Source organism: Rhamphochromis longiceps, linkage group LG5, assembly GCF_057381845.1.
Source record: "Rhamphochromis longiceps isolate RC_006_pf linkage group LG5, R_longiceps_female_GT1.1, whole genome shotgun sequence".
NCBI lineage: Eukaryota > Metazoa > Chordata > Actinopteri > Cichliformes > Cichlidae > Rhamphochromis > Rhamphochromis longiceps.
In genome coordinates, this window is record NC_140561.1 from 36,626,604 (window position 1) to 36,642,443 (window position 15,840).

The following is a 15,840-nucleotide window of genomic DNA, read 5'->3' on the forward strand; positions in this document are numbered from 1 at the left end:
TCTCCAGAACTAACACCCCACCTAGAAGACAGAATGGATTTGTCCTTTTATCCTTGACTAAAGATAGAGCGAGCATTAAATTAATTGAAAAGCATGACTATCTAGGACCACGTAAAATTTAGGTTTATTTTAATGTGATATTGGACACACATGTTATTATTTTTAAATAAATGAAACAGGAAGCACTGTATTGCATAACTATGGAAGTCTAGCCTAGTTAACAGTAATAACATCCTAAGTAATAAGTAGCTAGAATAGACTGCGGGTTTTTATAGCGTTGTATTTTTTTCATCTTTGATCACATTTAATTCTTATATTTGTTATAAACGCATCCCATTCCAAATTAGGCCTGCTTAAGTTTATCATTTACTTAAAAAAAGATTTTAGACAGCACCACAATCTCTCAGAATTGTTTATAATTTTTATTATTATCATTATAAATTGGTTGTTAAGTCATAATTTTATATCAAGGAAAATACTGTTCCACACAGTTTGCAGACAGTTCTAGTTTATGTATTATATAAACCCGGTAGATAAGTATTGCCTGATGTTTTGTTTTTTTTGTTAGTGTTTTCCTGTTTCTAAAGTTTCGTTTCTTTACAGTAAAAATTGGGTCGACCCTACCCCTCCTCCTCCTCTTCCTGCTTTTCTTTCCTGCTACGTCATCACTCCGTATGAGCGGCTAGGCTAACTGTATCAGCTGTATACTTGGTTGCTTCCGCCAATGTAAACATGTAGCCGGTTTTTCGATTTAATCCAAGTGCTGGTAGGCGGTTGTTAACCTGTTTGTCAGTGGTCCCAGCAATGATGGCTGTGTTCCTAAAAATAGCCGCTATGGAACCAGGGCAGTGTAGCGCGAGCTTAGTAAATAGCTAACACTGAATAGCTAGTTATCTACCAGGCCGTGTTTTCATGGGGCTAGCATTGGTAATTAAACAGTTTTCATTGACAGCCACGCAAGGCTAAAACGGAGTTAGCAAAAACTAGGGAGAATGGAAAGTAGTGCTATCTAACGAGGACGCATCAAGACGTACAGACACCATGAAGAAGTCTAGAAATGTTGGAACATCGTCGCCAGTGAATGGAAAGCAAGGTAACGGTCGCTAACTGTGTCATGTCAACTGTTTGAGTACACTTCGGGGCGCTTTGCTAACAAATAAATAAACAAATGTGGGAGCATAGCTTCTAACAGTGAAACGATGTTGTCTGTTCCAGACTGGGACACCAGACGGAAGAGGAAAATAGCGGATATCACACAGGCACTGAGTGTGAGTCCAGTGGACGTAGCAGCTCTGAGGAGGATGGCTATCAGTGAAGGAGGACTGCTGACCGATGAGATACGGTGCCAGGTCTGGCCTAAGCTCCTCAACGTCCCCCTTGATGTCTTGAATCAAGAGCCAGGTATTATAATTGTTGACGATATGCAGTTGCGCGTCTCGCACCTCCTAATACAAAGGCTAGCAGTCAATGCATCATACAGTAATTGCTGGTGGCAACATTTTCATTTTTTCAGACACTGTAGACCGAGAAAATAACAAAGACTACAACCAGGTGTTGCTGGATGTCCAGCGTTCACTACGGAGGTTCCCACCTGGTGAGTGACCAATCCATGGCCAATTGTGTCTACATACACACACTGTAGACATGATATAGAGTGACTGTGTCATCATTTCTAATACAACTATAAATTCCTCCAGTTTCTTAACTGCTTTCCCAATTCATGGCTTGGGGGGGCTGAAGCATATCCCAGATGTTATGGGAAAACTGAACTGGGTTGGCAAATTCTACTTGCAAATCTTGTATATTTTTAACCTTTGTCTCTGTAAAGCACTTTGAATCACCTTGTTGTTGAATTGTGCTATACAAATAAACTTGCCTTGCCTTGCCTTGCCTTTGCTGACATGGGCACAGGGTCACCATCGTTCTTTATATATTATTGGCCTTGTAGTGGGTTATGGTATAATTGGCTAGAAGTTTTGTTGAGAAATGTTTTAATGTTTTGCCCATACATTGTTGACAAAACACTGTTTCTTCCATTGTAACCTTTTAAATTCGGTAGTTATCCACCTGAAAAATAATCTGCATTTAATATTGTAATTATCAATGCAATATGAAAATGGCTTTGCTGCTACTAGCTGATATAGTGGCCTTTGCTGGTAGCCACTTGGCTTCGTTGCAGCTATATCTATTGCTCTCCACTGCAGGAATCTGTCGTGGTATTTTCTGTAAAAAAGAATGTCTGCAACATGGTCAGAGCTGTGGTCAAGCTATTTTATTACTGCATGAAGGAGAGCCAACACACATCACAGTTCAGTCATTCCAGCTCTGACCTTGGGACATCTCAGCTCCTCTTTTATACCCTCACACACAACTCTGTGTATCTTTTAGTTACAGCAGGTTTCTGTCCCACGGGATGTTACTGGGGAGAGGGCAACTCCCACTATCTTTTCCCAGGAAGCTCCTGGCACTGGTCAGCTAGGGAGTTTCGTCCTTCTACACCCCAACAGTTAGCAGATAACATAGTGAAACATTGTTAAGCAAAGCAAAGCAGTTTTTCACCATGTCATCCTGACACATATACTTCGGCTAAGCCTACAAAGGCTATACAAAAATCATACAGTGAAATTCTAACCACCTACATCTAAATGTAATAATAATGGATTGCATTTATATAGCGCTTTTCTGGGCATCCAAACCGCTTTACAATTCCACTATTCATTCACTCTCATTCACACACTGGTGGAGGCAAGCTACAATTGTAGCCACAGCTGCCCTGGGGCAGACTGACAGAAGCGAGGCTGCCATATCGCGCCATCACCCCTCTGGTCATCACCAGTAGGCGGTAGGTGAAGTGTCTTGCCCAAGGACACAACGACCGAGACTGTCCGAGCCGGGGCTCGAACCGGCAACCTTCTGATTACAAGACGAACTGCCAACTCTTGAGCCACGATCGCCCCAATAAATGTGAGGGTTAACTAGATTTTTCCCATTACAAATCCAATTCTCAAACCAAGACAATTGAGAATTCATAGGATATACTCAAACGACATGCACTGAAATTGCTTTTCCATCTTTTTCAGCTAAATAAACTTTAGTTGAAAGAGCTACTATGGTGGTTAGCCTAACTCCAAATTTGAATTACATAGTTATTATTTTTTTAGTTGTGGAGACATTTTGAATGCCAATGTAAGCTAACAGCTGTATTTTATTTGAAAAATGCTGAACGGGCTGGTCTATTTAATTTTGAGCACTCAATGCACTTTCGATTCATATAGCGCTATTTTGGCTATGCATGCATAGGTATGCCAGATGAGCAGAGAGAGGGTCTCCAGGAAGAGTTAATCGACATCATCCTCAGAGTTCTGCAACGTAATCCCCAGCTGCACTACTACCAAGGATACCATGACATTGTCGTGACCTTTTTATTAGTTGTGGGAGAGCGTCTTGCAACTGCTCTAGTGGAGAAGCTCTCCACACATCACCTCAGGTACTTATCACAGACACAAATGAATCTACAGCAGGTTATTTTCTCTGCTACTTAATCTTCCACTTTTTTTTTTGTATGCACAGTCTGTCCTTATTGCTTTATGCTTCAATAAAAATCATACTGTGAGGTATTAAAAAAATGCTGTCTGTCTTATTCTCTTTCTCAGGGACTTCATGGATCCCACTATGGACAACACAAAACACATTCTTAACTATCTGATGCCCATCATTGAAAGGGTCAACCCTGAGGTGCATGACTTCATGCAACAGTAAGATTCACTCCTATTCTAGTGAAAGTAGGCCAAATGGGTTTTGTTCTGCATTAGGATACAAGAGGATGTTAAACCTTGCATTTTTATTTTTTAGTGTGTTAAATGACAAGCCTGAGATTGCATACCCAACTTTTAATATTAGCTTCTTAAATTTACAGTAAAGAATTGTGCATGCAATAGTAATTTTTTTCCTTTAGACAGAAAATCTTTTAGCGTCTGTTGTAATGACAGTACATCATCATACTAATGATGATCATTAGTATGACCCTTTACTACTTTGGCATATCTACAGCGGTGTCTCCTTTAAACAGCTAAGGTTAATGTTAAAACAGGTACAACTATAAAATGAAAGCTGTTTTAGGTGAAGGAATGAAGGGTGACTGCTCTTACATCACACTGATCCAATTATGATAGCTCAAGTTTCAGTTGTAAGGCATCCACGTCATTAAGGCTGCAACCAAAGGTTACCATTACAGCTGGCCTTCATGTTTGATTTTCAGTTCCTGATTATATCATAAATATATAAAGTATATAAAGTTGTAGAAATTTCTGGTTGTAGGTGCTATATAGAGTACTTTAAGTGGAGCAGTTGGCAAACTAAATAGTTGTGTGTGTCATTGTAAGCTGATCTCATCACTTGTCATTTTAAGGGCTGAGGTGGGTACAGTCTTTGCTCTCAGTTGGCTCATCACATGGTTTGGCCATGTCCTATCAGACTTCCGCCATGTTGTCCGGTTGTATGACTTCTTCCTGGCCTGCCATCCATTGATGCCCATCTATTTTGCTGCTGTGGTGAGTTTCCTGTTTCCTGGTTTGTCTCTCAGAGACACTCCCCAAACATCAAGTTACTTTAACACTACATGAATTACATATTCTAAATCAGTGTAAGAATAAACCATTTATATAATCTCCATTTGTGCATATGGAAAGCTCATATTTTTTCACTGTGCAAAGGCCATTGTGACAGCTGAAGATATGGATAATGTTGTATTCATGAGGGTTGTGGAAACCAATTTGGTAATGGTTGAGCATTTATTGACATTATATGTGGCTAATCAATCAATCCCTTTATTAGTATTATTATTATTAGATCAATGCAGTGATGTCAGATCAGTTCTTCTTTTTAAGTTGCCCCTATTTAGTTTAATTTAGTCGGGTGTGTTATTTTAAATGATTACATCTCTAATGGGAATGGCTTCTTATTTCTGTATGAATGTATCATTGTTTTCCTTGACAAATATGCTGTTTACATCTCTATGTTTATATTGGTATGCAAATTGTATTTATGTTGTAGATCGTGCTGTACAGAGAGGAGGAGGTATTGGAGTGTGAATGTGATATGGCCATGGTTCATCACCTGCTATCCCAGATTCCCCAGGATCTACCCTATGAGACGCTCATCAGCCGAGCAGGAGACCTCTTTGTACAGTTTCCCCCGTCTGAATTGGCTAGAGAGGCTGCTTCACATGAAAGGTAAGTTCTTATAGTTATTTTAGTTGTATGAAACTGTCATCACTGATTTTTCTTATATACTAATACTCACATTTTAGTTTCTTCTACTTCAAAAACTGCAGTTACTCACTTTCAATAAAACCTTTTTCTGTCTCTCTACATGTATCTGTCTCTTTAAGCATGGCAAGCTCTACCTTTAAGGACTTTGAACTTGCATCTGCGCAGCAACGACCAGACTCAGTTCTCCGTCGCAGACGCAGACAAAAGCAGGCTGCACTGGAGAGCTCAGGAGTGAGCTCTGTAGTTGCAGTGGCCCAACCTTCAGCAGCACGGCGGTTTGTTCGACTTGCAGTCATGGGTCTCACAGTGGCTTTAGGGGCAGCAGCTCTTGCTGTGGTCAATACTGCTCTTGAGTGGGCCCCCAAGCTAGACTTATTTCCTTGAACTGCTTTTCTTTTACACCAACACTCCATGTATTCTGTCCTCTACTAAATCAAGCTGGTGGGTCTGCTATCAAGAACCCTTTAATGGTTTAAACCACAAACCGCGGAGTCGGCAACACTGTCTGGGTGCACTCTCTAAAGTCGAGGATGTCTTTCTACTCTGTGTAGGGTTTGTCAAGCCTTTTTGCTTTGTAATTCCTGAATAGGCACCAGTGTAAATGCTGCTGTTGTTCTGAATTGAAGAATATAATGAAGAGACTATGTATAAGAACCATTATTGATGGTCATCACGAAAGCTTATTTATATTTAGTATTAAAATAATTTGAAGGCATTATCCTCACAGGGATTTGCAGAAAACTTGGCAGACTCACTACATTTGAAACTGCTGCCAATTACGAGCGCCTGAGTGAATGTGTGTGTTTGTGTGTGTAGTTGAGTGTGTACGCAGTCACAAACCATTTGTAATCTATTTGATACCTGGACCAAATAGGGAATTCCTGAATTCTCGCTTTGTAAAATTTACTGTTTGTTAATTTTAAGGTAAGTAACTGTATAGAAACATGACACGCAGGCACTTTAAAGGTCACCATTTCATTATTTTTAGATCATTTTGTGTATTTCATTAGTTATGTTTAACCCTTTCAGTAAGCGTATAAAGGTATCTTCTCTAAAGGACCGAGTATCTTTAACACATCAGCAGCTGTTACCCATGACTTGGTTAAATGAAACTGGTCTTACAAAAGTAAATACATTGTAGCTTACTTGAAGTTTTTGTTTGCCTAAACATATATTTGAGAATATGCCCTCGCAATACAATATAGCTTTCATCGCCCAGGAAAATAGTATAAGAGTAGCTAAGTGATAACTTTTAAGTTATTTAATGCTTGCACACACACACACACCTGAAAATGAGTTTGTGTTTTGTGTACCCAAATAACTAGTTTATGTAAAAAAAAAAAAAAAAAAAAAAAATTCTAGAGAAGATGGTCATATCCTAATAGTTCCCACAATATGGTCATTCACCAAATGCCTAGTAACCGTAAATATCAGAGGTGGAATAAGTAAAATTAAGTTGATATTGTTGTCTTCTTATTAGCAGTATAGCAGACCTGGCTTGTACTGACTGCATTAGTTTTGTAAAATCACTTTGATTTGATAGTTGCTTTTACTCAGTTTGTTTGGAAGGGTGCTCCTTTTAGAGAAGTGCCTGGGCCTTCATATTAATTCTGTCTAATATTTTAGATTTATACGTGATTTTTTTTTTTGCTTGATTTGAGCAGATGCTCCTTTGTAAAGTGATTTGAGTGTAGAATTGGTCCACGGTACCAGATTGTTCCAGTCATTGACATTAAAATCACATCCTTAAATAAGAGATTTCATTTTAATAGGGTTTCGTTTATTGTCAGTCATTTGAAAACCCACAGTTCTTGTTTCAAATATCAGCCTTGAGTTCTTGCCCCCTACCGGGACACAGAACTGGTAGTCCTCTAAAAACTTCTTAATTGGGTGAAACTCATCAAAGTGATTTTATTTGATGCTTTTTTTCTATGTGAAGCTGAAGGCTTGATGCTCCAGTGCTGTGCTGTGTTTGATTGGTTTATTGGCCTTGTATTGAGCCTCTCATTCAGCTGGTAAGGGATCTGCAAGCTGACTGAAATGAAGGTGACTGGCACATGTCCAAGGATGCTCTTATGCTCCTAAGAGCTTAGTTGTTGAGCATTGTAATGCAGGACGTATCTGCACTCAGCGGTGTTCATTTATTTTCATTGCACTAAATGATTTATCTGCCTTTTATGTTTATTTTTGTTACTATTGGACTGTCTACTAATGTAAAGTTGTACAAGAGAATGCTAATAAACTAGAGTGAAAAGGTTTTATGCATTTGGATTCAGGCTTACGTTTTTATTCAGAATATTTTCTATGACTATATAGTGTGTTTTTCAGGATTTCTCAAATTCAGGTTTTAGCTGCCCTCTGACGGCTTCTGCTAGACCACATTAGCCTCAATTGTCCTTTGTGACTTCAGTTCCTTAGGCTTCTTAACATATTTAGATTAGTGCTATGGTTCTAATAAGAAATAATAATTAAGGATACAGAAGATGACAAAGTTGAACATCGTCAGATGCTTGAGCTGATCTTAAGCTCATTTTTAAAATCTGTTTAGATATACAGTTACATCATAATGTCCATATTTAAAATACATGGTGCTTCATGACTCAAGACATAGAATGTAAAGCCTAACAACAAGCTTTAATGCAACATCACATATAATTTATGTGTAGTAATTTAGTTCCTGTAATTCTTTAGGAATTAATACAGGAATTAGTTGCAGAGAAAGACATTATACACATGATACTTTATAGCCATTAAGTGCATTAGAGCAATCTGTTTTTCATTATGAGTACATTCATTCAATGTAAACAAAAAGAAAAGTCTGATTTGTCGACTGAACAATCCCATAACCAGCCATTTATTTTAATAACATATCAAACAAAAACAGTAACTTTAAACAGAAAGTGCTGACCATTTATATTGGTAAGACCTTAATAGTACTTATAACCACAACTGCCCTGGTGTTTGATAGATAAAATTCTTAGTTGTAAAATAAATTAATGAAAAATATTGCTATTTATCATCAGACTTTATAGACAAAATAAACAAGAAAGCCCTTATCATGCACCGTCATCTTTGGAGTGCTAATATTATATACTGTATAAGCACAAAGACCTTTTGCATCTTTGTTCAGAAAAGTAAAATGTTACCTCAGTATGCGTGTTCTGATAAATTCTGAGTCGAATCCAAACTCAAGTAAATAGTATCACAATTGGCTCATTGAACTAGAAGAAAGCAATAGCTAGAGATAAGAAGGTATTGTGGCAAAAAAACTCCAAGTATAACTGTTTTCCCCCTCACACTGTACTAACAACAGTTTTTAATACACCTGGATGCATTGCAAGCAAGATAGATGAGTTTTGTCCATATACCAGTGAAAGAGAGGGTGAAATAAATCAAACTACCATTAAATCGGAGATCTGAGCACGAGACGTGGTTTGAATTTATCCAGACAGTGTAATCGCTTTCACTGGAGGTTCTAATATGAGTTTATTAGTGTTCTTCCCTCAGTGACAGTTTTGGCAGTTAGGATGACAGGGCTGATTATTGACTCGACATCTACATCCACCAGTTATGTCACCGCTGCCCTGTAAAAAAGAAAAGAAAGAAATGAGAACCATGTCTCAGACACAAAATAGAGAAACCTTTCTGAATATGTTTATCTATCTTAATGCATATATATTTACATTTGGGCCCCATCGAGCTTGTTTAGTGACCCAACAGATTTCTGTTTTGCACATCAAGCAGCAGATCCAGTCACATCCATCTTTTTTCTGGACAATGATGTCACACCGTGGGCATTTCATGGCTTCCCCATTCTGCAGCAGGCTCTGTAGTTGAATACAGTGAAACAGTGTGAAGTAGCCATAGAGGAAAATGCCTGAGAGGGTGATTTTAAAAAGTACAGAAAAACATCAACATAATACAATTTATCCACTTGACTCAAAATCTGAATATAATATGATCTAACTTTGCTGTATTCCATAAAGTAAAGCCCCGTATCAATCCAATGCCTAAATCCTTGCCATAGCCTGCATATAAAAGATGGACCTAGCCACTGCATGCAACTAAACAGAACAGATACATTTACAGCATGTGTTGAATACCACAAGGTTATTAGACAGAAGGTGTTAAGAGCGCAACAGATCACCACAGCCCTTGTTTCCGCCACAGAGAAACAAAGGCTTCCCAAAGCTTGCTTCACCCTTAATAATGACACTAGTCTAAGATACACCTGAGGATTTGGAAACTACCTCCTTAAGCAGCCATTAATGAAAGAACATTTAATTGTAAAAAAAAAAAAAGACTGATTGTTCTATGATTTATTTTACAGGGTTAAGATTCTACAAAATTGCCTATTTGGTTTATTTCACTCTGGATAAGAGAAAAATTATAGTCCTTGATAAGAGACAATGTATTATTTTGTTTGTAATGTCATTTGTGTTCTGCTTCTTGATCCACATTGCTTTGCTTTGCCAGCATTCATAGATTTTCACTGTTCAGGGTAATTAACAAAGCACTTTAAAGTTGACTTACCTCCAGCATCTGTTTAGTTTTCTGAGCTGCTTCATCATTCTCTGCTCTTACACGCAGGTCATCCTGGTAGTCCTTGCAATTCATGTCTTTGTGGATGGCCTGAAAAATATACGTCCTTTACATCTGGCGCCCTCTCTATTACACGAAATGAAACTTTGTTCAGTTAAGGTATTAACGTAACAAAGGTACCCTGCAGAGAATGCAGTTGGTTTCGTCGCAGAGTTCACAGTGAAATTCATTGACTTCATCCTCATAGATGCACCACCCACGACAGTTGGGAGTCTGACAGTGGAAGCTGTGCTCTGAGCGGCTCTCTGCAATGCTCAGACGCAACTCCAGAAACCGCTGGTGTTCCTCTTCCGTGAGCAGCTGGACCCAGGATTATACCATAAACAATAACAGAGACATATGAAGAGTAAGAGATTACATACTGTGTGGCTGTCAACATATTTGCTTCTCTTAAAGTTATTGTCTGTGTTATTTTTTGGGAAAGGTGATGTATGACTGTCAAACATAGACCATGTGAAGGTTAAGGTTGTGTCCCCGTGGCTTACACTCACCTCTTTGATCTCTCGGTCCAGTAATTTGCTGTCACAGTTGTCAGGACAGGACACCTCAGCATCTTGACTGTTTACTATTGTCCCTTTTAGACACTCCCTGAGTAATCACATACACGTCATTATATACATAAAATATTAAGCACAATGCACATTTTGCATACACTGACTCTTATTATTCAAAACGAGCATACATATGAAACACTGCATATGCATAAAGTTGATATACACAAAAGAAATGACACATGTAGTTAAAATTATAGGAGAAGAAGGTGTTTCGGGTCTAAAACAAGACTTGCACCAAGACATGGTTCAAAAAGATGCTTGAGGGGTACAGAATAAATTAGCTAAAGATTTAAATCCCACTGAAATGTTGTGAGTGAACCAGGCAGTACATGCAAGAAAACTCACCACTGTAGCCCATCTTGCCGAGCTGGCAGCCCATATGAGAAAGACTATTGCAGGGGCCTAGTTCTCCCCCAGACCATTTCCTGCATATTTCCCCTCTGACTCATACTACTAAAATGCCAAATCTTTTCTGTTTTGTTTTGTTTTTAAATAAAGGCTCTTTTTTCAAAAGTCAGTTGTAAGTCAAGTGTGTCATGTAACTCCACTGTACAGTTAGTAGTAACAGTAGTAAATGCAATGGCTAGATTTGTACAGGCATCAAATTGATGATGACATTAGATGCACTTTGGTAAAGGACGTTATTGCGAAGGTCTAGCAGCAGGGAAGTTGGGATATGGTATGGGTGGTGTAAAGGTCAATGTTAGCTAATCAGAAAGTGACCAAGAAAGCAGACAGAATTTGATAATTTTTCTGTCATGTTACAAAGCTATTTTCTGTCATACCTGCAGAAGGTATGGAGACATTCTCTGAGCACGATGCCCTCTCCTGGCTGCAGATTACTGAAGCAAATTGGACAATCTGCCTCGTTGGCATTTGGGATAAGGTTCTGTTCTTCTGTTGCCAACAAGTGCAAATAGTTCTCTTCTCGTTCCATCCGCTGAGCCTTTATCACAGAGTAGCATGCGCAGCAGAGGTTCAGATAAACTGCATGACTCATTACAAACATAGTAATTTAGCTTTTCCCGAAGATAGAAAGTGAAAGCTGAGAAGTTTTATTGTGGCCCGAAAGTCAGCTCTCATTATTCTTTAATGGTAATGTGTGGCAAATCATCTAGGAACAATGCGTAGTTTAAAATGTGGAATTTAAACAAAAAAGTGACACAAAAACAAGATTTAATGAGTTAATTAAACTGATGGTTTTTCTCTTTCTTTCTGTCTGTTTCTTTTATAACAAATATACCGATGTTTTAATATAAACATTAAATTTTTCTTTAAAACCTGTCAAGCACAAATCTTATTTCCTATAATATTTCAGGTTTTCCCATGACCCCAGGTGATTAGGGTTATTTCACACATAAATGTGAGACCGTGTTAAAAGGATTTAATTTTAGCTGTTTTTTAACAAGCAGCACTTTTACCTGTTCGTACTGCATCATGGCAAGTGTTTCCTGCTGGATCCTCTTAATCTCCTCCTCATCTGGCTGGTAGATGTCAGGCACAGTGTATTCTGCTGGCCGTTCCCCTCCGCACATCTCACAGCCAGGACGTGTTGGCTTGTTCAGATATGTACACACTGAACAGGCCCATCCCAACTGCAAGACATACAATATGTTTACACATCTCTAAAACATGCACTACTGTATTTAAACAATTATATGTGCAGGCCCATTGCTAAAGCAGGGTCTAGTTGTGTTCTGACCTGAGGTTTAGGAGCCACAGGAGGCTTGGGTACAGTAGCAGTTTGGTCTCTAGGAGGAAGAGGAGGAGGAACTATCTTCTCACCACCACCTCCATCCAGACCTCTGGGAAACAGCTGCAGTGATTGCATCGACTCCATGATACCTAATAATATATTTTAATTGTATAAAACTTCAGTGTTATTAAACATCAATACGGCATACTTTGCTGTCTGTATTTATCATAGCCAAAGCACTTCTTCTTATCGTTCAAAAGGTAAGACAACTGTTTACTACTTACCATCTATACGTTGTTGCTCCTGGTCCAGGTTGTGCTGATGCCGTGTGAGATGAGCAGCATGGGCAGACCTGATAAACAGGAAAGCCTGGTCTCCACTATTTCGAATCCCATGGCTATATAATGTTTCCTGGTCCTGAGCTAGCCGCTTCCCAATCACCCAGCGCTGCAGCAGTGGGTGGAACCCAAAATCTTGGCTGATCTTTGAATATAAAAGAAAAGAAAAAGTAACTCGTCCACTGGAATTTCAATGTGGCTTAACAAAATGCAGTGAAACTTTAAAGACAATAACATAAGCCAGCTGGTGTACTACCACTTCCTAAAGGGTAATAAACACTTTAATGCATAGAAGACATCAAGAATGGTCAGGAGGGTTTTGATCTCTTGTAGCACTGTGGGGCTGTTTTTGTATGAATCGGTGCACAACTTTGCTACTGTGTGTATGTGGTAAGGTTACTATAGTTAACTAACACCAAACTGAAAACTAAAACTAGATGTGAAAAAACTTTTACTTAACTAACATTTAAAAAAAATAATACATACTAGACTTTGGAAAAATAAAACCAACTGAAATGATTTTGTGAACTTGGAACATGAACTCAAATGAAATAAAAAATAGAAAAGAGGAAACATCCTTAGTTTTAGTATTTATTCGTTTGATAAAAATGTCACGGCCAGGCGGATCAGCTGATCAGCTGATCAGCTCTCTCTCTCTCTCTCTCTCTCTCTCTCTCTCTCTCGCCGGCGCGAAACTCACTGTGGGTTCACGCCCTTGGCCCAGGCCCTCGACAGATAAGACACCTGGGTCTCATTAAGACGATCAGCAGTTAAACCAGGAGGCGACTGCTGTTCATCGCTGGATCGTTGTCTACCATGCGTTAGTGAAGCCAAGCTACAGCAAGTCTAGTTAAGAGTATTTTCCTTTGTGTGTCGTACTTAACCCTGACTCCCTGCCTACAGAGCTTCCTGGATTTTCCCCTGTGTGATTTCTGTGTGGCAGTGTCGGAGTGTGAGCCTGTGATCGTTTGTGTGGATGATCTGAAGAACGCGTGCTTCCCCCCTGGACTTCCCTGGAGACCCCTTCTTCCTTCACTCAGCTGTATATAGCACCCCCCGCACCTTCTTGTATATACACCAGGTGAATTGTAAATAAATCCTTCTTGTGAGCATCAGAACCGGAGTCCTGCGCTTGAGTCCTCCTCCAAACCGTAACAAAAAATTTGTTATCACAGCTTGGCTGAGGAGACTTTGATGAAGATGTTTATTAAGACTTTGGATATCTACAAGAATGAGTCAACTGTTTGAAAAACGTTTTGTGTTTTTAAGGTAATAGGATACTTATAATCTTTATAATACTTATAATGACTTTCCTAACTTTTACCTTTAGTGTATACGTGCTAGACAATAAAACAGTAAAACTAACAGTGAAACTTCTAAAAACAAGACTAAAATTGAAATGAGCAAACTCACTTTGGACACGAAGTCTGAAATAAAGCTGAATTTAAAATAAAAATAGAAAAGACTGCTTGCTGATAAACACTGATATAAACAATACTGAATTGCATTTAGGGGCAAGGCTTTACTGACAAATGATACACTCCATGATACACTCACTGCATTATTATGAGTGATGCATAAACATTTTTGGTTACAAGAAAACTTCACAAGTAGCCTTTAATAGATCATAGCTCAGCTCCATTTTAGGTTTTATATGTGTAATGTATCATAGGTTGGTAAGAAAATATTTACGTAAAAAAAATAATAATAAAAGAACAGAAGAAAATTGCCTCTTGTGTTGCGTGTGCTTTCACATCAGTACCTTGTCTTTTAATTGTGCAATTGTCATGCCAGTAGCAACCTCAAGAATCACAGGGATATTGTCTTCTGACTGTCCATCCTCCACTCCAACCTTCAACCTGTAGAACAGGAACAACAGAACATGTCAGCCCTCTACTATTTTCACTTGAACATTCATGTCCATTCATTCGTGTTCTTATTTTGGTATTTCCAGCATGTAACCACAGACAAACAGTCATATATGCATGTTTTGTTTTTTTGGCACTTGGCCTTAATTCTTGTTTACATTGCATGCTTCCAAATTAAAACAGAGCCCATCTAAAAATAAAAAGGGGAACTCTTCCCCCATAAACAGCAGCGTCTGTGGTATTACTGTCATGGAGGCATTTTAAGAAACAGGGAAGTACACACAGGCATATCCCCACACACTGCTGTGTCCCACCTTATGGATTCCTGGGGGTAGATCTGACTGTTGATGTTGACTGACACCCGGACGGAGAGCTGAGTCAGCCTCTGGCACAGTTTAGCTGCTTCTTCAGAGTCCCCGCTGCTGAGGGCTTCAGTCAGAGACCGGGCAAGCTCCTCCGCTTCATCGCGAGCAAAGGAAGAGGGGCGTCACGTGACTTATTGTCAACATAACTCGTTTTTCTTTAATTCTTCGTATTATCAATTGATTTCTTTCTATCCTCTATGCCAACATACACGTACGTAGCAATGGTAAATGAACATTACGAAATTGATAGTGGCTTGTCTGTTGATTTTGACAATATAAAGCGTTGAGTCTTACCAAAACAACAGTGACACTTTCACAATCTCTACACTAAGAAATCGATAGCAAGCAGTGACACACACAAAACGCTTTCTGTTTTACTAGGACAGCTCTGAGATCTTATAAAACGTAGTTGTCAAGAAGTATTTGGAGTCTTCATAACAAAATCGAAAGTTAATTGAGCTGCTTACCCTCAGTCAGATCGACCCTCGGTGCCACCTCTGAAGCCATTACTACACGGGAGGTAATAAAATTATTAAGCTGCTTGGCAGCTGTAACGAAACACAGCTGCCTTTAAAACTATTTCAGGCAATACTTCCTCAGTCCTCATCCGACAGAGCCTTTCCAAGTTCGGCTTAAGGTTAAGAAAGGCAGCTATAGGGCCAAAGAGAGCCAAGTAGAAGTCAGAAGTACCACTCTAGCGTCGCTTTCTCACTTCTCAGTCCCTGTCAGGTAGAACGGAAAGTGAAACTGACTCACGCCCAGGAAGAGATATTTTTAAAGGATCGCTTTGGAATTTATTTCGCTCCACCCCTCGTTGACACTTTTTTGTTCCTATCTAAATCAGTTAAATGCATTATTGTAAAACTAAAAACCACACGAATAAGTCCAAAAATAAATAACAGCCGATGCATGAAATCTAATTATAAATTCACCCCCTTTAAAAAAACAAACAAAAAAACCCCCATCTGAAATGGTGACTTCTCGCATCCAGCAGATGGCAGTGTATGTCAAAGGCTGAACTCATTTTAACATTCAGGTTTTACAACTTTGGACCTAATATTTAATTCAGATTAATTACATTCGCTGTATATTTAACTTAAGAACAACGGAAGCCCTTTAAAATAAGCCCTTTTTTTTATCGGTATTA

General features: G+C 38.9%; 2 protein-coding genes across 4 annotated transcripts; one reads left to right on the forward strand and one right to left on the reverse strand.

Annotated features, from left to right (window-relative positions):
• Window positions 1-667: 667 nt before the first annotated feature.
• tbc1d20 (TBC1 domain family, member 20) lies at window positions 668-14,185 on the forward strand. Of its 3 annotated transcripts, XR_014911789.1 has the most exons (9): window positions 668-1,093; window positions 1,216-1,401; window positions 1,514-1,594; window positions 3,301-3,487; window positions 3,654-3,755; window positions 4,409-4,550; window positions 5,053-5,231; window positions 13,185-13,280; window positions 13,364-14,184. XR_014911789.1 is itself a non-coding variant. In XM_085407466.1 (8 exons), exons 1-8 carry the CDS (start codon window positions 1,042-1,044, stop codon window positions 13,216-13,218), a joined length of 963 nt encoding a protein of 320 aa, XP_085263592.1. In that variant the 5' UTR covers window positions 668-1,041; the 3' UTR covers window positions 13,219-14,185. The 3 variants fall into 3 exon arrangements, 2 of the variants coding, with proteins under 2 accessions (XP_085263592.1, XP_085263591.1); XM_085407466.1 differs by having other exon boundaries at window positions 13,185-14,185; XM_085407465.1 differs by lacking the exons at window positions 13,185-13,280; window positions 13,364-14,184 and adding an exon at window positions 5,390-7,504.
• On the reverse strand, window positions 8,132-15,418 carry rbck1 (RanBP-type and C3HC4-type zinc finger containing 1). The gene is made up of 12 exons (XM_085407464.1): window positions 15,161-15,418; window positions 14,643-14,787; window positions 14,223-14,319; window positions 12,407-12,605; window positions 12,129-12,271; window positions 11,848-12,021; window positions 11,212-11,372; window positions 10,364-10,460; window positions 9,993-10,172; window positions 9,804-9,902; window positions 8,954-9,097; window positions 8,132-8,854 (listed from the first exon to the last, which is right to left on the reverse strand). Exons 1-12 carry the CDS (start codon window positions 15,198-15,200, stop codon window positions 8,774-8,776), a joined length of 1,560 nt encoding a protein of 519 aa, XP_085263590.1. The 5' UTR covers window positions 15,201-15,418; the 3' UTR covers window positions 8,132-8,773.
• Between the last annotated feature and the right edge of the window lie 422 nt (window positions 15,419-15,840).

Bases quoted from the DNA above. Each gene is read 5' to 3' on its own strand.
- tbc1d20 (XM_085407465.1), top strand. From the start codon at position 1,042: ATGAAGAAGTCTAGAAATGTTGGAACATCGTCGCCAGTGAATGGAAAG. The intron at 1,094-1,215 runs GTAACGGTCGCT...TGTCTGTTCCAG, and splicing joins GCCAGTGAATGGAAAGCAAG to ACTGGGACACCAGACGGAAG. The intron at 3,488-3,653 runs GTACTTATCACA...TCTCTTTCTCAG, and splicing joins CTCTCCACACATCACCTCAG to GGACTTCATGGATCCCACTA.
- rbck1 (XM_085407464.1), bottom strand. From the start codon at position 15,200: ATGGCTTCAGAGGTGGCACCGAGGGTCGATCTGACTGAGG. The intron at 12,272-12,406 runs GTAAGTAGTAAA...ATATATTATTAG, and splicing joins GGAGCAACAACGTATAGATG to GTATCATGGAGTCGATGCAA. The intron at 10,461-11,211 runs GTATGACAGAAA...GTGATTACTCAG, and splicing joins TGTCTCCATACCTTCTGCAG to GGAGTGTCTAAAAGGGACAA.